The sequence below is a fragment of the Pygoscelis adeliae genome, unplaced genomic scaffold, assembly GCF_000699105.1.
Source record: "Pygoscelis adeliae isolate BGI_AS28 unplaced genomic scaffold, ASM69910v1 Scaffold554, whole genome shotgun sequence".
NCBI lineage: Eukaryota > Metazoa > Chordata > Aves > Sphenisciformes > Spheniscidae > Pygoscelis > Pygoscelis adeliae.
Window position 1 is genome coordinate 23469 of NW_008824667.1, and position 20587 is coordinate 44055.

Genomic DNA, 20587 nt, shown 5'->3' on the forward strand with positions numbered 1-20587 from the left:
CGGAACCTTGTGGTGACTTTCTGGAGCTATCGTTGATGCAAATCAGCCAAGTTGTTATTTACTGGTGCTCCAGATGATGCTTTGGGAAGCTAAGCAGGGAATGATTGGGAGGAAAGCTCATCTACGAACGTCTTCTACTTGTGAGAAGGATGAGGTCTGCTACATAGGCAGCACCAGAGAAAAGCAGCAGGTGACTCTCGTGGGAAGCAAGAAGTGAGGTGTGCACCATGGAGGGTAGTGGCTTTCACAGAAAACAGGGCTGAGAGGAGCTTGTGGTCATTTAGTCCGTTGCCCTGTTTTAAACTCATGTCACGTTACTTCAGATTTTATTGCATTTGCTGTGAGAGATATTTTCAATAATCACTTTAACAGTTACAGAACAGTCTGGGTTAGTTCTGCTTTAAATTTTACCAGTGGTTTCTTAAAGAATTGACACCTACAAAATTAGATGGTACATTTCCAGGGTTCCAAGACTATTTGAAAGTGCCTTATTTCCAAATACAGACCTAGTGGAGCACAGTTCATCCAACTCTCCTTTTTTTTTCCTCCCCATTGTCTGTGTCTTTTGCACGAAAGTTTAAGCTGCCCTGATCCAAGGGCAGCCTGTGCTGCTGAGTTGTTCTGTAGTGGTCGTGTAAGAGGAGGTGGATATCTAGGCACTGATGGATGCTGTGCTGTGAAGGGAGGCAGTAAAATAGACATAAGGTTTGCCTATCGCCTGTGAACGAGTACATCTCTACACAGCTCTGTGCTCCTCAGATTTTAGTGTGACATCTGTAAAGGCAGTGCTGCTCCCTAAGCTGTTTTCGCTGCAGGTGATGACTTCTGCTGGATTCATTGCCTCTTGAGGAGGGACTGACTTGCGGACCAAGGTTTAGTTCCCATCTTAAGGCAATTTTGTGTTCCACCACCAAAAATCATATTCTCTGGAAGAAGGATTTTAATCACTTTGCTCACTTGAAAAGAGGACCTTGACATCATTACTGATAACTGTTCTAGCGTGCACAATGGTGCCTGTTCTAGGAAGCAGAGTGCAGCTGTTGGATGAAGCCCTAGATGTTTTCTTGACCGTTTTCTGCACCGGGCAGGACCTGGAGCTGACCTAATGTGGAAATCCCTCTGCTCTTCTGCTTGTGGAGCAGCCAGGAGTGAGCCAGGGCTGCGTCAGCTCTCTGCCTTCCAGAGGTGGTGGTTGCAGGGGGAGCCGTACCGTTTCTTACTAGCTAAAGCCAGGTGCTCTGGGTGTGTAAGTTGCTGGTCCACAGCAGCTCTGATTCTGTAGTTTTGTATGATTTTTTTAAAACACAAGGAAAAGCTATGAAAGGTATGTAATTTCTTCTCTCTCTTTCTAGCTACTCTTACCTATGACACTCTCAGGTTCGAATATGAAGACTTCCCTGAGACCAAAGAACCCGTTTGGATCCTCGGCCGGAAATACAGTGTTTTTACAGGTATCTTGCATGCATGGTGCAACATGCTTTAATGCTCCAGAGGACTTTGTTAGTGTTGCACTTTGCTTTCTGAGCAGCAAGGTGACTGCAAACCTTAAAAGCACACTGCAGAGTGTGTCTGTTTGCTGGCAGAGCATGCAGACTGTAAGTATCGTGCTTCTCTCTGTCTGGCCATCTCTGTGGACTCTGGGATATATTTGTGCAGAAAGCTACCATTTAGTAGTTATTGGGACTTGTGTCATGAGGCCAGGATGGTTGAGGCAAGGGGACAGCTCAGGGGAAAGGCAAGAAAATGGTTTACTGCTTCATAATTTGCCTACGGCCATGGCATCTTTGGGTTGATTGCGGCTATTTCGGGGGAAGAAGAATGTTTGTTTTGCACAGCAGCGCTGTCCTGTTCCTCAGTCAGATTTGCCTCTCTGGGCACACAGACTGAGTGAAGAGCAGAATGCTGTTGTCATTCGGGAATGTGGGTGAGAGATGGATTTAGCTGTGTTTGGTGCTACCCTCATGTGCGTGCCTTTCCATGCTGAAAAATTTTCAGAGAAAGAAGAGATCCTGTTGGATGTGACCTCTCGGCTTTGGTTCACCTACAGAAAGAACTTCCCTGCTATCGGTACGTACTGTGGATGAGTCTAAGTATATCCTGGAAATGATGATAATCCGGTTATCTCTACCTAATAAAACAGTCCCGACAAGCATAACATTAATTCTCTTCCAATTATAGGAATCTGAAATGCACTTCATTTAATTGATAGGATAGACTTTTTGTTTATCTGATAATGAGAATTCTTCATCCCCTTGGGTATGAGGGATAACAGTGATTTTAAAAAGGACACAAGAATGAGTTTGGGAAGCCTATCTAGAAATATCCTTTCTTTGAGCTACATGGGAAGATTTTTGTACTTCATGTTCATTAAGTCCTACATAAGTCTAACATGAAATATTGTTTAATGATGGTCTTGGGCTTGAAGTGTATTAAATACATGAAAGCTAGAGATATGGTAAAGAAATTACTGCCTTTGTGCATCTGCTCTGGACTATGTTGGGGGGGTTGGTTTGTTTGTGTGGGGTTTTTTTAAATGCCTGAAGTGGCTGTTACACACAGGAACTGTAGTAATATGGGGAACATTTCCCAGTGAACTCGGAGGAGGACGCCTTGGTTTCTTAAGATATTCTGCATGGTCACTTCTGTGGTGTGGTTTTGTGTACTGGGTGCAAAGGGTATCAGAAGAAATCTGAGAGCAGGTAAATGGGATTCCAAGCCCCATCTGTGTCCCCACCGTCAGCGTCATCCCCAGCAGTTGATGGGGAAAATGGCTTAGATCCGGAAAAGAGACTTCTTGGTAGCTGATCCTTCTGGCTTGCTCTGTTTTTTCCATACTGGGAAACCTTTTGCCTAACAAGGCATGAGACATCTTTGATGCAGTTTAATCCCTTTAAATTCACGTTTGTTGAGCCATAGTTAAACACGTTTGAAATTGAAGGGTTAGTGTGTGTTTAACTATGGCTCACAAACATGATTGGGGTTTCTGTGTGAGTTATTAAAGGGCAGGGGGTGGGAAGAAATCCCATTTTCTGAGTCATTTCCCATTTACAGTATAGATACGGTTTGCATGTCACACAGTAAACCTTCTCCTTTTTCAGTCTTTCTTCTCCCAGTCATCCCTTTTATTGTTGGCCACTTCTTTCTGTGCTTGCCCACTTAAATATTGTAAGCTCTTCAGAGGGTAAGGGGAATGTCTTATGCTAATTTTTTTAAGCATTATTAATTTTGGATGTTGTATATGTTATAAATTGCTGGCAAAATTATAGAAGATAGCTGCTGACCATCCAGAAGTTGATTAAATAGTTCTCTTGGGAGATTTTTCTCCCTGTGCTTTTCGTTCAAAGTAGTTGCATGGGATCGAAAGAAAAAAGCAGCGTTATGAAGAAACTACTTCTACCAGCTGTGCTAAGGCACAGCTGTCTGCATGCTTGTAAGACAGCTCACTTGCTGTGGTCACACTAAACATTTTATCTGTGAAGCTTGTAATAATAGCCAAAGCTTCAGTGGAGGAGCAGCAGTTTTCTTCTGAAGTTCTGTCAGGGAAATGCTTCCAGCCTTGAGGCCTTTGTCTCAGGCTTTCCAGCGTGAGCTAATATCCAGCTTATTCTCCGATATTATGTAGGATGTGGGGGCTTTTTGTTGCTGGGGTGGTTTTTTTTGGCTGGTGGGATTTTTTTTGGCTGTTGTTCACTTTGGAATCTCATCCAGTCATAGCTGCTTATGGTGTGGGAATTCCTTGGGACTGATTTGTTTTGCATGATGAGTTGCCTTCTCAAGATGAAGATTACAAGAAGTCGCCTGTAACAAGCACCTCTGTGTAGAAATGTGTCTCTGAATCGGGCTGGGAGTCTGCAACTAGGCTCAAGGGCTGTTGTGCTCCTGAGAAATTCAGCTCTCTTTCTAGCTGAGTTGTTTGAATTTCCCTTTGAATTTTTTTTCCCCTTTCAGTTAGTGTTAGTTTGTTTGTTTGTTTTTAAGGGATGCCATTAAGTTACTCACTGATAACTATGTTTTTGTTTCTCAGCCTTGGGTATGGGAGCTAAGGTAGTCCTTATTCCCTGCCTGATTTCTTGGGTGAACCTGCTACCTGTGCAGACCTACTGTGCTTTCATTTCTTCTCCCTCTTGGCACTGTTTTACTATTCATTACATATTTATTTTCTGTCCTTGTTTACAGGAGGAACCGGTCCCACATCTGATACTGGCTGGGGCTGTATGTTGCGCTGTGGCCAGATGATCTTTGCTCAGGCCTTGGTCTGCAGGCATTTGGGAAGAGGTAAACCAGTGCATAGCCCATACTGACTTCCAGGGCCATGTGCTCCCACAAGGACAATATTTGTAAGGACAGCAGATAACAAAGGCACAGCTGGGAATTGCTGAAGGCTCTATACCTTTGTCTTTAGTCTTTTCAAGGTCAGGACTGTTGAGAGAAAAGTCTACTGGAAACCCTCCAGCAAGTTTTTTCCCTGCTGTCTGCAACTCTACATAGATATAGTTGTCCAAGCCTTAAAAAAAAGCAGAGCCCTGTAACATGCTAGATAAATCCACTGAAGCCGAGCAAGTACTAGATTTTTCTTGAAGGGTTTTGTATATAGCTGAAGTTTAAAACAACTTAGTGATTGATTCTTGTTTGTAGTTCAGTTGTATCACAAAGCCCTCACTGAGTGTGGTCTCCTCTCCCTGAATACTTCTGTTCTTGCACTTGACCCACGCTTGGTCTGTGAGCAGCTATACCAGAGGGGTTTTTTGACAGTTGTTGATGGCCTTTGAATTTGGGGGGGGATGATTTTTGTAGTGAGGTCACCTGTTTTTCCACAGAATCAAAACGTGTGTAGCTCATGCCTGTCAATAAGAAATTGTAATCCTATTTCCCATCTGTGGGATAAAGGTACAATTTTTGCTTTCTGTTTGTTTGTTTGTTTTTCTGTGGGTGATATTCCTTTATCCCAGCTGTGAAAATGCTTACTTTTCTCTTAAAGTTAATCCTTTAGTGTTGGGAATGCCTCAGATGCCTAGTAATAAGAGCGACATGAAAATCGGATCAGTTGATTGATGCACAGGGAAGAGAGTTTGTAGCTTGCAGTCTCTAGTTACTAATAAATATCATGTTTTGTTTCATGTATTCCCTTGTCTGTCTTAGACTGGAGGTGGATAAAAGGGAAGAGGCAGATGGATAATTACTTCAATGTTCTTAATGCCTTCATTGACAAAAAAGACAGCTACTACTCCATTCACCAGATAGGTAAGAGTGCTGTGTGCTGAAGAGTGTGGGGATACTCAGTCTGGGTTTCCCATGCATGTAGAACATCATTCTATGTTTATCTTAGTAGCTTAGCCCCCAAAAAACCCAAGCAGGTCAGCTAGAACATGATACCATGCTCCATGTTTTCTGACATGATACAAAACTACCACTCTTTATTATGGATTATTATGTTTTTTTCTTGTTGACTTCATTAAGGTCTTCAGGTTTGCCTAATGCTTTAGGTTATATTCAGCATCACTTTCCATATCCTAGCTAGCTAAGGTGAGAGGAAAGTATGTGGGTTGTTCTCGCTAGGACCTTGTAATATGAGACGATTGCTGGGTGAAGAAATTCTCAGAAGTTGCAAATGGACTAAGGAAGGATCTCACTTTGATATAAACTTCCCTGGCAAATAAAAGAGAAGCAGTCTGTTCCATTTTTTCCTATAGGGTGTTAAGGCACCTGTAGCTTCAGTGAACAGAACTTCAGATTAAAGGGGTGGTCCTGGTAATCAAACACTCTAAAATTTCTTCTGAGGTAACATTGCCTTTTGAACTTCTGTGTTATTGCATTTTGGGAAAGGATTTACTTTACAGTCCTTCAGGATATGCTTCTCTCGCCCATCTACACTAAGATACCCCATGAAAGGGTAGATTCTGCTGACTCAAAAATGTCTCCAAGTGAGATTTCTTCCCTATTAAATACAAACTCTGATTAGGAAGGGGTGCAGTGTAGATGAAACTATTTGCTAAATTATTTTGGTTTTGTCTTGTGATGCAGCCCAGATGGGAGTTGGAGAGGGAAAATCCATAGGTCAGTGGTACGGACCAAACACAGTTGCACAAGTGCTCAAGTAAGTGCTGTGTTTTTCCTTTATATCATTCGAACCAAGCAGTGGGGTCATTTGGTTAATAGCACCTCCTAGCTTACAGGTTTCTGCCTATTGACTGAAGTGCAACTGTATGTTTTAATGCTGTTAGCAGGCAACCTGCTTGACCTTATCGACCTGCTTGGGCAGGAACTTGAAAGGAGCCCTTCTGTCATTCAAATGCTGGCAGGATGTAAGGGAAAACAGATTTCAAGTTGAGGACAACCCCCAAAATTCTCTCTCCACATCCCACAAGTAATGTGCTTGCCACTAGAACTGAGTGCAATGCCCTTGCAGCAGACCAGAAGCAAGTGTCAGGGTAGATAGATGATCACTGGCCGTCGTTTGGATCTCTTCTAGTACCTGAGTTGCCTCTGCTGACCTGGCAATATTGTCATCGTTACGAAAAAGCTACCAACGAGCCACCGAGTCACTAATGCATTAGCAGAGGAAAGCTGCCCGGGTTCCATGATGACAGGCAGAGGTTCAGAGTGGTGCCGGAGCATGGATTGTCTTTAATAACTGGGGAACACTGTATTTTGAGAAGCAGTCTCCTTCCTGTCACCATTCTTCCCTCACTTTGATTAGATGAGGAGGTAGCTTCCTGGAATAGGCTAGGATTGCCTAAAAGCAGCTTTCCCAGATCAGACCATATGCCGAATTAGCCTAGGATCTGGTATAGGTGATCAGGAGATATGTAGATGTTCTACAGGTACAACAGGCATTTCATTGTAAAAGTTGTTTTTTTTTTTTTTTTTTTTTTTTTTTTTTGTTTATTATTTATGCTGTCTCGCTTTCTGGTAACCAGCAGTTATGGGATTTGAGTTAGAGATTGTATCAGGGCTCTTGTACTTAGTAGCTGCTGAGGGACAAATTCCCAGGTGTGGTCCCATTTGCAATCTTGTTTATTCTTCTGACCATAATAACTAGTGGCAATGAAGTCTACAACTCTGATACATGTATAAAAGCATACTTTACAGCATAATTGATGAAAGCCAATCTCTCCTAATCTAGTTTCTCCTCTTTGATACACCACCATCTTTACCTTGTAGCTGTAACCTTGCTTACTTTGGTTTCTTTTCCTTTCCTATAGAAAACTTGCAACTTTTGATACATGGAGTTCACTGGCAGTCCATATAGCCATGGACAACACAGTAGTGATGGAAGAAATCCGTAAGTATCATGTGGAGGTAGAATGTGGTATATCCTCCAGCAGCAAGAAGCCAGAAAAAAGCTGGAGAACATATAGCAGTACAACACAACAAGCATGAAGTAAATGTTCTGACTTAAAGCTGTGGCCAAGCATGCTAAAACCAGATGAGAATTGCTGTTCTAGGGCAAGGAAGCCCCTTGTTTTGACTTTTGCTTCATCTGATAAAGCCTCTGACTTAGCACTGTGGCCTCTGGATCTGGCGAGAAGGTCTGCTGACCTCCAGACAATAGGTGGGAGCTGCTTGGAAGGTAGTGTCAAACTTGTTTATGGCCACAGGGAGCAAGCAGTAAATGGCTGCTTCCTCTCTCATATAATGGGGTAGGAATGTCTCTGCTATTAGGCAGAGTAAGAAAACTAGAACAGATCGCTGAAGAGGAAAATGAACAAAATTGGCGGGGGAGGGAGAAGAAGGGAATCCATCTCCGGAGTGGACCTTTTAAGGAATGCTCACTGGTTGTTTCTTTTTTCTTTTTTTTTTTTTTTTTTGGTGCATCGTGACAATAAGATGGCTCTGGAGGCTGAGCAGCTGTGTGATGTGTTCATCCCTAGCATGCTCGCTCAGGCTGCAGTGCCACAGTAACCAAGCTGAATGCCTGCATCGCTGGTTGCTGCAGTCCTGCATGGTCCTGGCCACACAAGTCTTCCCTTCGCTTGCTTTAGACTAACTCATGGGGCAGTGCGCTTACACAGCACAAAACCATGCAATGTTTTCTGCCAGGTTAGTGTTCTGAAACAGCACGTAGAACAGTCCAGTGAGTGCTGGAGCTGGTGCGAGGTTACAGGTGAGATCATGGCATGCATCATTTAGGCTGGCTTCGGCTGCCATGGAGCCAAAATCAATTAACAGGCAATTTGTCCCTAGAGTGCAGGACAGTCACTTTACAAAGTCACATCTTTTATCGGGTAGTCTCAATTGAGAGGCCAAGAAATGTAGGATCTGATTGAGAAGTCTAACATTAGGTACATGTAGTCCTGTGAAGGTATGTGCTGATGCCCTTGGCTTAAACAAGGGCCAGCGTGACAACAGAAATTGGATTTATCTTTCATCTTTAACCTGAAAACATTACTTCTAGAACTGAAGCACGCTGGCTGCAAGGCTTGGGTATGCTGCAGGCTCTTGTCTGTGTGGCACTGACTGTTTGGCACTGACACCGCTTCAAGTAACACGTCCATACAGCTTGTAATGTGCAGGGGGTGTTTGTTTATTTTCCTCAAATGTGAATCATAATGTGGTACGTTCAGGGCCTGAAAGTCACTGTATGAGTGGATCAGATGTGTTATATGTCTGTAAGTATGTGTTACATATCTTGTGCCCCAAACATCTGTTGATAGTGAAGCATTCAGAAGTTAATGCTGTTTCATATATCTGTTAAATTTATTCACTAATACTGTTCAGCCTAAGGCTCATAGGAAATGTCTTTTGCTACAGCAGTGAAGAAACATCCATCTTTTTCCCTTCTGAGTCAGTCTGTTGTATCAGAAAGGGGCTCTTAGTTGGGCATTGGAGGATCCTGTGCATCAGAAAGGTGGTGAGAAACCAAGACAGTAAAGCCAGTACCTGACAGCAGCAGCTGCAGCAGGAGAGATGTTGTGTCAAATCTGTTGGAATATGTTTCCAATAAATGATTTGGATCCAGCTGGGAAGCTTTAGGCAGGTTCCACTGTGCTGTAGCACCATAGCGCTGCAAAGCCTGCCAAAGAAGTAAGGTGAATTTACTCTGTGCCTAGCTCCCTACTGCTTAAACTTGGGTTAAATATGTTCATACCATGGCGCAAGATTGCCAGTTGCTTTGCCTGATAGGAAACCTGCAGTGACACCCCATTCAGCAACAGCCCTGGCTTGGCAGCTGATTTCAGATCATCAGAACAGGCAGGCTACTGCAACAAAAAAACCCATGATCTTACTGTTTTAACAGGATAAATCACTACGAATAATGACTTTCAGTTTTCTCAGGACCTCTGGTAACTATAATATGTCTGTGCATGAGAGATGCACACATACACCTTCTCCCTCCTTGAGGGGACAGTACAGGGAGCAACTGCAAACTCTTCAGTGCGGGTTGTCTCTCATACCGAGGCTTTAGACCAAAGTCGTATTTCTTCTAACCTTGGGTGTAACATTCTCCTTGTTCAGCTGGGTTCAAAGCTCTTAGTAAGTGAGCAAACACCCTGCTGAAATGGCTGATGATGAAGGTGTTTGTTTACATTGTGTCCTACCTGCTAGAGTGTCCTGGCATTCAGCTTAGGCCAGGAATAAATTAAATGAGCCTCTGGCATTTTCTCTAATTGCCTTGGTTTCGTGATTAAAATGCTGTGGGTTTCTTTGGGGTTTGGGTTTTTTCTTCACACACCCAGCAAGTAGTGAAATTGGCCAGTGAGACAGGTATGCTTGGAGATGTTTCTGTACCAGAATTTACATAATCTGGCTGCATTACAGCCTGGCTGCGTGTTTGTCAAGCCTGTAGAATGAGGATGCATAGTGCTTATGTCATGTGTATGCCCTAAGGAGTTTTACTGCCCCATATCTTACAGGCAAAGCTCATGCTGAAATTGCAGAGTTTAATGATCATCCTGCTTTAGGTCTCTAAAGTAGCTTCTGAATGATCCCCAATTAAAATTTGTGAAGGCTTTAGTGAACTTTAGGAAAATTACAACTACTCTAGACAGACACTATGTTTGTATCTTGTTACAGTGCTAATTACAGGTGAATGTTTCCTGTATTTAAGGAATAAGCTATATGCTTTCTTCATTCAGTTCAACTGTCATCATATCCTCCATTAACTCCTCTGGAGTTGAACACTCCAGATTTTTCTCTTTCTGCCTACACGCTTTCTGAATTCAGGACTCTCACCTGACCTCCTAATCAACTGCTTCAACCTTGTTGGCACAGGTTGTTGCTTAGCTGCTCACCTGCTGGAAAAATTTGCATTTTAACAGCCCACCAGATGGTGGCTGAGAGTACAGCATGCTTTGGCATAATCTTGATGTAAGCTTAGATGAAATGCTGAGCCCTACCAGCAGCCCTGCAGGGAGTACCTACATCATATGATCCCAGCACTGGACCTCTTTAAGCTTTTCTTTTATTCTTTTTATTAAGTGCTGTAGGCTTTTAGTAAGTAGCAACTGTTGACCAGAGCTCGAATAGAATTACTCAAGGTCTAGAAACGGAGGTTATTTCTGATGCTTTCTGCTCATGTTCCCTTTCTGTAGGGCGGTTGTGCCAGTCCAACTTCCTGTGTGCTGGAGCTGCAGCATGCCCTGCTGTGGAGTCAGACGTACTCTATAACGGGTACCCAGAGGAAGCGGGGGTTAGAGATAGGCTCTCACTGTGGAAACCATTGGTGCTGCTGATACCTCTCCGCCTTGGGCTCACAGAGATCAATGAAGCCTATATTGAAACACTAAAGGTAGGGGACCTGGAGCTGAATTCTTGGTGTTCTGATGCTTAAGGACCCTGTTGTGAATTAAGTAATTTCTGGAATTTGGTTTTGGGGCAAAAATACTCAGAAATAATTGTCCTATTTTCAAAAGAAAAACGTGTTTAGAGACAATCCTCGTCAGAGGTCAGGATATGGGTTCTTGCAGGCTTTAGTCAGGAAAATGTGTGAGGCTTTTGGGGGTTTGGGGTTTTTGGTGTTTGGGGTTTTTTTTGAGGATCTTACTTCACAACTTAATCTCGGTCCCTCTTTGTGTTTAGATGGTACCAACCTGCTGAAGCATTTGTTCAGCACAACTGTACTGTGTTTGGTGGCAACCAGAGCATTAATGAATGTAGTGTTGCAAACTCCCTGGGGTTCTGATGCTGGAGCTTGTACTGCAGGCTGAGGCTAGAATTTGGCTGATGGTTGCAGTGTGGAGTATCAGGAGGCTGCAGAATTTAGGGTGTGCAGAGTACATGCACAAGACAGGGTGCACATTGTCTTGCTGTACTAATGCTAGCAAGCTCTGAGCTGCATGGGTAAAAGCTCCAAATTCACGCAAAGTTACTTGCCCTTAACTCAGTAGATGTTGCCTGGATACTGCAGCTGGATAAGGAACTTAAACTGTCTCCTGAATGATCATTTCCTCCTGAGAGCACTGTTGCAGCCTGATGACAACACCAGGGTATCTTGCCGCTGACTGCAGCAGAGCCAGGACTCGCCTGGACTGGGTCCTGGACTAGTGCTCCTTCTTCCATTTGGTCCACCTGTGTGTTCCTGTAAGCAGTTAAAGGTGGTTTTTTTGCTGCTTCTGTGTTTCTTGAAGGCCCTGTGTTGTGGCCTTCAGCCTTCCTGTCGGAGCTTCTCTCCAGAAATGGGTGTTTCTGCTGATTTTCAGTGTCCCCGTCTTTCCCGCTGCATTTTTGGATGTTTGCCTTTGTTACCACCTGCTGTCTCACTGTCTGTCAGCTGTGTGTTTTCTGTATTGCTTTTCCAGCACTGCTTCATGATGCCCCAGTCCCTGGGAGTGATTGGAGGGAAACCAAACAGTGCTCACTACTTCATTGGCTATGTAGGTGAGTGCCCAGAGTACTGCAAAGACTTTCCAAGCAACTCCCCCCAGCTAAAAAATGCTTGTGGAATGGTACAGCTCTTCTGCTTGGTCTGTGGTGCATGCTGCAGGGTTCTTCTTTCCTGCTGGAAGCGTGGAAGGCTGCCGTGGACTGAACTTCTTTGCAAGGCCCTGAGTGATGTAGCTTTGAACAGTGGCCATAGTATGGGCATAAACTTCCACCGCATAATGCTAAATCCTGTCTGTAAAGAGGCATGCATAGAGACTTTTCCTACATTCAGAGCTGACCTCCCTTTAGAGGCTTGGCTGGATTTAGTTGTCCCCTTCCTGAAACCCTACAAACTGTTGTCCTTTTACTCTCCTCCTTCCCTCTGATTTTCTCTCTCTGCCTGAGACCTCAATCTGGTTGTGCTTTGGATTTCTGGGGCTGACTTGAGCTTACACAGGAACCTGGAAGGCATGTGCAGGAACAGTATCCAAATAGTGCCTGTGCCTTGAGTCCAGGGTGTTGCTGTGGAGTGGGTGCTCTGTGGTTCTGCTGGCAGCTGGCTTTTTACCTGGATGAGAAGCATTTGGGAAAGTTGCTGAAAGCAAGTTGCCCCTAGAGAACATGGGTTCCTATGTGGGGTTTTGAGAGCTGGCTCTGTCGTCACTCTTCCTCCTCTTTGTATCTCACCGTTTGCTTCTCAGAAGACCAATTTCTGGCATGGTTCTTCCTCTTCATGTCTCCTTGCCTGTCTGTCCAGGTGAGGAACTCATTTACCTGGATCCCCACACTACGCAGCCTGCAGTGGAGTCCAATGACGGCGGCTGTCTCCCCGATGAAAGCTTCCACTGCCAGCACCCTCCCTGCAGAATGAGCATTGCCGAGCTCGACCCCTCCATTGCGGTGGTGCGTTCCTGCTGCTTGTTTCCGAACACCCGAAGGAGCAGTGTTGTGGTCCCTCTGTTTCACAGCTGTCCCTTTCCCCAGGGAACTGGCAAAGGCAGTGGTGATGGGCTGGGTACTCCACAGGCATGCTGTGCTCTGGGCAAGTGCTGCTGTGGGTTTCAGTAACGTTGGTAAAGAAGCTCCTCATGCAAGAAGTGCTTTGGTACAGGGAAGTCTCCCCTGCATGGCAATTAAATGCCATTCTTCATGGGGCCGTATTCTTCTCTCAGGTTTAGTTTAGGCTTTGATTCCTGCCTTTTGATGGGCAGATCTGAATCCATATTATGATTCAGGGTGGCTTGTTTTCTGTTGAACCTGAGATGCCTGCCCGTTGTTTTGTTGTTTCTGCCCGGTTTTCCTTCTGCAGTAAAGCAGACCATTACATTGATGCTTCCAGCACTTGGATAGTCTGGTCACATCAAGCATATGGGGAGCGTTCAGTTTAACGGGGCAGTGTAAGCCACAGTTTAAAAGCAAGGCAGTTAGGTTGTGTAACCGCTCACAGTCCTGGTCGTGTTGCTTGGCACTAATATAAGGCCTTAAGACTGAAATGATCTATCTACAATATATAAATTTTTTTTTTCCAGGGCTTTTTCTGCAACACAGAGGAGGACTTTAATGATTGGTGCCAGCAAATCAAAAAGGTTTGTGTTTATATCACCAGGAAGGGAATATATGTCTTGTTTCCAAACTGCTGCACAGAGAGCATGTTCTCTACAGCATGATCCCATTTTAAAGCATATGAAAATAATTTATTAAACTACCAAAAAGAGCATAGCTCTGAAATTCTGTTGATGATGTGAGTCAAAGATTTGAGAAATGTTTTTTCAGCTGCAGTGAAGTCCCAACAGATCGTTATTACCCCTCAAAGACCCAGAGCACCATGAGTACAGAGTTGCTGGTTCTCATGGCTCTACTCTTGCTCCACAGCTGTCCCTGGTAAGAGGAGCGCTGCCAATGTTCGAACTGGTTGAACACCAGCCATCGCATTTCTCCAACCCCGACGTCCTGAATCTCACACCAGGTGAGGCCACGCAGGGAGGTAGAGCTAAGGGTGAGCTGGTCCCTTTGGTTTTCTGGAAATTGTGTGGAATTGCATGGTGACTTCTAGTATGTTCCTGTTCCACCTGGAGTTTGATCTGGAGCTCTTAGATCAATTGATCTAGTTCTTTGGCTTTCAACTAGTGGTTTGCAGATCCCACAGTGTCTCAGGACAATTTTTAGAATGAGTCTGTGAATGGTAATGGTGACTGAGGGGAAGAAAAAACAAGTTCATAGGCTATCACAGCAACGTGAATCTATGATTTGTAAAGGGATGCTTGGAGGAATCAAAAGGGTCCACTGAAAAGGCTGAAAATGAGTTTCTAGGTAATGAAAATGGTCAAAGATGGGGCTGGTCAAACTTAGTTCCAATGTAAGGCACTCCTTCTCTGTGCATGTGCCACTACCAATGCAAAAAGGAACAAGTGCTGGGCAGTATCTTGGCTGTCAGGCTCTGCTTATCATGTTAATAATGTGCACAAACGTTGCAGGAGATAAAGAGCCATTGTCAGCTTCTGCCAAGAGGAGTGACAAACTTACCCTGTCACCAGGCATTGGACTGTGTCCTGTCACTTGCATCCTGCACCCTGTGCTGCCTTGCGTGCTCGCTCTCTCCTTAGTGTGAACTTTCAAAGCCTTTCTTATCTCACTGTCCTTTTCTGTAAGAATGCTTGATTTATTACACTGTCAGTTGCTCCTTGCCTGTATTAAATTGTCCCTAATTGCTGCCTTTCTTACTCTTAAAAGTTTTTGCAATGGGCTACTTGTCCTTTTACTTCTCCCTCTTCCCTAGTTTGTAGAGCCTCTCCCATCTGCTCTGGCCGTTCTGTTTCTCTTACAGTCCTACCCCTCACTAGAAGGATTAATCATGCTCTCATGAATGTCCAGCCCCCAGCCAGTTGGGTTCTCTGCTGTGTTACTGAAGTGAAGGGGGCCGCTCCTCTGAGGAGCACCTCTGGAAGTTGTGCTGCCAGCACTCATGGGCACTGCAGTTTGATCAAGAACAGCGACATTAGGCATTTGCACATGCTACTGGGGGATTAAAGCTTGTCACAAAATGTTCGGGGGGGAGGTGGGTCTGCAGCCTTGCACTTCCGTCCCCAACCATCAGTTATTGCAGTTTAGCTTTTGGCTGGCTGTTCTGCCAAGTCCGGTGTGTGCTTTCCTGAAGCCTGAGTTAATGTAGGTTTCTCTTTTACTTCCCCAGTTTGTCCATGTGTTCTCACCTGAATTTCCCCTATGGTAAAGTTGCTTCCCCTTTAGGTATGTGCTCCCTCCTCACCACAGAGTTGGAAAGATGGACAGGAGTGATCAAGTACATAACCCTTCCTCACAAAATGGACTGTACTAATTGCATTTGGGAGAGTGCATGTTGTGTAATTACATTCCCCAGTAGTTGCATCAAAGACAACTATAGCAGAAAAAAAGTCTTTAATACATGGGGGAAAAGATGTTCCCATATCAATTAATTGGGCCAGAGATCTTCATGGATATTAGTCCAGATCTGGGCCAGTTCTCCTATTTTGAGCCTCTTGAGGCAGAACTGTCTCCTGCTAATACTGAGCTGCTGCACAGGAAGGTTGTACAAAACAGTCACAGCACAGAGTTCCACTGCAACTGTGTCAGGATCTGTGAAATGTAGTGCACCTTCTGCGCACCATATAATTCTCTCCAGTGCATTTTCCGTGCTATTGATATATGCTATTTCTCATCCCTCCTCAGAGCCTTCACTCAGGTGTGTCACAGAGTCTCTTGGAACTTGTGGGCCCCTGACACTCAAGTTCTGCTACCCTCCAGTTGCTGGTCTCACTGATGCTGAGCACTCAGTGCGTCCCACGGAGGTAGTGCTTTCTTTTTCTCTTGCAGACTCCTCTGATGCCGACAGATTGGAAAGATTTTTTGACTCGGAAGATGAAGACTTTGAAATCCTATCCCTTTGAAAACAAATAGGAAACTGACTCTGCAAATTTGTGTTATGTGTGGGGAGAAGGGGGGGAGGGAAGCTCCTTCGAGAGCCTGGGGCTACCGGTTTTCATAGGTGCTTGCTGCCATCCCCACCTCTTGCCCATCCTGGCATTCTGTGCAGCCTCTGAGCGGAGCGCACATTGTCTGCGTTGGGATGAAGAACCAAGTGGGTGTTACAGCCTTACTGGCTGGAGTCAGAATTTCTCAAAAAATGCTGGAAGTGGATGCAGTGGTGCTTAGGAGTTCAAAGCCTATCTGTTAAATCAGCAGGTCAGTTGGCCTTCTGGGGGAGGCATAGAAATCATTAGAGCACTAAATCCTTATATGGGGACTCCCCTCTGAAGCTTAAATAGAGCCACCTGTCATTTAGCAGGTGAAATGTACAGTTAATTCCTTGAGCAGCTTCTCTTCTCGCTGGCCAGCTGCAGCTCACAATGCAAATGAACAGTAGACATGTCCCAGCAAGACAGCTGTGAAGCCCTGGAGTGCAGGTGGCTGGGCTTCCTACAGTACAACTCCTGTTCATGCTTTGCAGTACACAGTGCTTCCTCACAGGTGTAGTACCGCTCTCCTGCTCACATCCTATGAAAAGGAAGTTGAGGGAACTTACAAGTGGCTGGTAATTCAATAAGCAAAAGGCTGCCTGGGAAAGTGTGGAGCAGACCCACGCTGCTGGGGAGGACCATCTTAATCTCAGTTTAAGTAACAGCAGAAAGAAGGGAAGGAGAATAGAAAATGTGCATATTCTTGCTTGGTGAGTCAATAAAGCATTGTGCTTCTACAATAGATTAATGTCTACAGCAGCTATCTTCAGGAACACTGCTTTGAGCAGAGAACTGGATTCCATAGCCCTGGGGAAAAAAAAAGTCCACAGCTGGGAGAGGTGAAACAGGACAACTGAGATCTGCGAGTCATGTGCCTGTGCCCCAGTGTGCTGGCATGGCATCTAGGGAATTAATCCTGTCAGTACCAAACAATGTGAGCTATAAATTCCTCAAGGTATTCTCAGTGGGTTGTTCAGCAGTTCCTCCAACTAATCCTGTTAGACATTCCCTCTCCAAATCACAAAAGGTGCCTGAAGGTCAAGTAGGCTTCCTAGTTACATCGGTACCTTTCCTCTTGTCTTCTGCCAGCTCCCCCTCCCTGCAGAGTATGCACAAAGGTACTGTAGGAGCTAACCCAGAGAAACCCATTTCAAGTAATCATCCCAAAGAGGGCAGTAAAGACAGAATGCCTTCAGAAGGTCCAATTATACTGGCAATTTTAGCTACTTTGATAGCTCTGCCTGGGGCCCTTCTCCACACAGAATTCGGAGAAAGGTAAACTGTGGAGGAGAGTCGTCTTAATGCAAACTGCAACAGAAGTTGCTGAAGTAGTTTCCTTAGTGCATGCTGCAGATTGCAAACCTGTTACAAGGCTTTGTTTTGTACATTTAGGATTGGAACCTGTCAGTTGATGCTTTTGTGACCAAGGGTGGTGACAGCTGGCTAGAAATGACCCATTTCCCCTGTGACTGACCTACTGATGCTCTAACTGTCCCTGTGCTATCCAAAAGCAGAGGTTTGAACTGGGAACCACAATGCTTCTGTCACTAAATTATTATTTGCTGCTTTCTGCCTGCTTCTCCTCTTCTCTATTGTAGTTAGGGGAAGAGGCAGCAGAGGGAAGTGGGGCTGTGCTCCATTCATCTGCTTTCAATTTGTATCTGAATAAACAGATCTAAAATCTTTGCCTGTCCTAATGTTCTTGCACATGAATTTAAGGTGGTGGCAGGTGGTATCTAGTAACCCTGCAGTGCGGTTGGGAACACTGTCAAAATGCTTGCAGTTTTTACCCTTTTAGGGCAACAAAGGCAAATGGAAGCGAAAGTTGAGCTATGTGCAATGGTGACTTTATCTTCCTTTTGGTGTATCTGATAGAATAGAAGCTGGCTGCTTGGGACTGCCAAGTTGTTCCTGCCCCAGAGGGTGAGCACCTGCAGACGTGCTGGCAGAAAAGGAAAAAACACTTCCATAGCAATTCTGCTACTTGAATTTTAAGTTGTATGAACGTGAGGCAACAAAACAATACTTGAAGGCTGTCCCTGCTGAGTGGTGCAGCATCTCTCTGCTTCTAAAACAGTGTAAGCCCTTTCAAGACTGGACATGCTTTTTTGCTGTGTCTCTGCCATGTGTGCTTCTGAGGTAGAGGGGAAGGAGCCAAGCAGAGTCTCAAAAGTAGGTGGAAAGTGAAAATTGTTTCCTTTAAGATTGTGTGCCCACTGTTTAGCTATTTAACTGATAGCTTTTTATAGCTTCAGTTTCTAGGTAGCCTTTTAAACCCCAGCTCTGCACTAGTCAATGTTACAGAAGTAAGAGTAGTCATTTCAACAACCATTTTTCCTGTTTGCTGCGCAATGGCAGGACACGGCACTTGAATTCAAAGGCTGCACCCTCTGTTGCCATTGGCCGGTCCTTTTTGTTGAGGGCTAGTCACTCGGAACGCATCTCCCTCTTGATCTGTACACACGAAGAGTTACTACTGATTTCACGTTCATGCTTTTATGGTTAAGGACAGCTCAGCCAGACAAGATTTTACCCGAGTGTTAACACAACCCCAATAACAGAGCTAAGCTCAGCTTTCTTAGATCTTTAACAGGTATTTCTGGCTTTTTAGTCAGGAGCCTAAAGCTAATATGAATAAAATGACTTCTCTGTGTGTTGTCTTCTTCCAGTGTTGCTGGAATGGCCTGATTCAGTGTTACAGGTGCTCACCTCCTTCCCGAGTGTTTCTGCTACCAGGTGCTGTGCAGCTGTAGAGTGAAGGCAGCAGCTTTTTCCATTTCAGCTGATGCTTGCATTAGCAATTTTGTTTTAAACATTTACAACCTTCTCCGTGCTAGTGGTCAGTTCAATTGGCCTCTCTCTAAGAGTTAGAGCAGGATTTAGTCTCTGTATCAGCCAGTTTGGAGATCAGTCCAGTCCACACTGCTAGAAGGTGAGTTAACTGTCCAGCAGATAGACGTTAACTCTTCTGGTCATCCCCGTATCTCAGTGCACCTTGCAAATGATTGGATTTAACATGCCTTTTTTTTGTAGTTTGCTGGTCGTTACTGATGACTTAGATGAATTCATAGCTGATCTGGTTTGGCAGCCTGTGCTGGGCTGTTTAAATTGCACTGGGGCCTGTGTAGGAGTCACAGGTGACTATTCCTCTGATCTTGGCCACAGGAGTAACTTGACCAGTCTAAAATAATTTATGTGCCACTCACCCTTCAAACTGGCCTTGCTATGAGCTAATACATTTATTTCAGACTCTCACCTGCTCATAGCAGTTCAGTTTCTGTGTTGTTCTCACTGAACAGCTGGGGAGCAAACTTGAATTCATCTCTCCATTTCGCAGCTCTAGCAAACCGCTCTCTGGATTTAGTGCCTGAACCGCAGTACCTTCACCTCCTATATATCCTTCTAGAAGATAAATGATCATACTGAAAAAAAAAAAAAATGCCCTGTGCAAAATGTTTAAAAGAGTAATTTATTAGCAAGTCCTCTACAAACTGGTTTCAGCACAGGGGATGCGTTTACTAGAGGCAGAAGAATCAGAAACATGGCAGTTCCCCGAAACTGGGAAGGCTGTTGCCTGCCTGTTGCTGCTGTCCGTGTCCAGGGGCAGCCCTGGGCTCCATACCTACATCTGCACTACAGGACTGGGGCTAGAACAAGAGCTCCTACTTGAGGTAAGGAGGCTTTTATAAGGAATTTGTTACATGTTCATCGCATGTTCATTTATAAAGTACAGGTGGGACTATGCAGGATGGTGGGGAGGAGCAGATAAAATCACAAGGACATCAGCACCATGCTGGACCCAAAAGAATACATGGGATCTAAGCTGTAGTTACTGGAGGGTGATGTAGGGGAGTTACCCAAGCGAGGAAGATCCAAAAGGTGAGTTTTCCCTTAGGTCTAGAAGAATAACCTGTATAAAGTTTTATTTCCAGAGTTCTCCCAAAGGTTTATTCTGAACCTCCTGCATGGTTTCCTCTGCAACGGACTTGATTTCTCTGTGCAAGTCTTCTACGCTCTTTGAAGCATCCATTGTCTGTTTCCAAGACAAAAAATACAGAAACATGTTCCTCAATTACCAATACCAAATGAGAAAAACTTACCTCGCTGTTATATTTGCTCCCCATATTGCTCAATATTGTTACTATTCATGAGCAGTGAAAGGAGCAAATTACACCTCCTGTGCACTATTTCTGGAGTGGAATTGGAAAAATATTTTATTTAGGAATAGACATTTAAGAAGTAGATGTGGGGCTGGATGAAGGGAAACAGAAGAAACTGCTGCTGCTGCATGTTGTTTGGTGACAGTCTTTAGGGCATATGACCTAAAGGCAGTGATCAAAAGGGACTTCACGGCACTGGGGCGATTGGTTGAAGGATCGGGAGCACAGGTAGTGTTTTCCTCAATCCCTACAGTGGCAGGGCAGAATACTGAAAGGAACAGGAAAACACACCTGATCAACACGTGGCTCAGGGGCTGGTGCCGTCAGTGGAATTTTGGCTTTTTTGAGGGGAGGTTTACACAGCACCGGGCCTGCTGGCGACAGATGGAGTTCAGCTGTCTCACAGGGGGAAAAGGATTCTTGCTCATGAATTGGTGGCGCTCATTGAGAGGGCTTTAAACTAGGTTTGAAGGGGGAAGGGGACAAAACCGGGCTCACTAGAGATGAGCCTAGGGGTGGCATGCCGATGCTGGGGGTGAAATCGATAGCCCAGCTCAAGTGCATCTACACCAATGCACACAGCATGGGCGGCAAGCAGGAGGAGCTGGAAGCCATTGTGCAGCGGGATAGATA

General features: G+C 44.7%; 2 protein-coding genes across 2 annotated transcripts in view; one reads left to right on the forward strand and one right to left on the reverse strand.

Annotated features, from left to right (window-relative positions):
* Window positions 1–227: 227 nt before the first annotated feature.
* On the forward strand, window positions 228–17475 carry ATG4B (autophagy related 4B, cysteine peptidase). The gene is made up of 13 exons (XM_009322891.1): window positions 228–234; window positions 1353–1451; window positions 1996–2067; window positions 4177–4275; window positions 5140–5241; window positions 6022–6094; window positions 7203–7282; window positions 10533–10729; window positions 11739–11817; window positions 12560–12705; window positions 13332–13388; window positions 13675–13768; window positions 15652–17475. The coding sequence occupies exons 1-13, from the start codon at window positions 228–230 to the stop codon at window positions 15723–15725; spliced, it is 1179 nt and encodes a 392-aa protein (XP_009321166.1). The 3' UTR covers window positions 15726–17475.
* A 1802-nt stretch (window positions 17476–19277) lies between these two features.
* DTYMK (deoxythymidylate kinase (thymidylate kinase)) overlaps window positions 19278–20587 on the reverse strand; it is a 9170-nt gene continuing 7860 nt past the window's right edge. Inside the window, exon 4 of the mRNA XM_009322892.1 lies at window positions 19278–19827. Coding sequence (XP_009321167.1) covers window positions 19717–19827 — 111 coding nt within the window. The 3' untranslated portion in view covers window positions 19278–19716. The remainder of the gene's footprint in view (window positions 19828–20587) is intronic.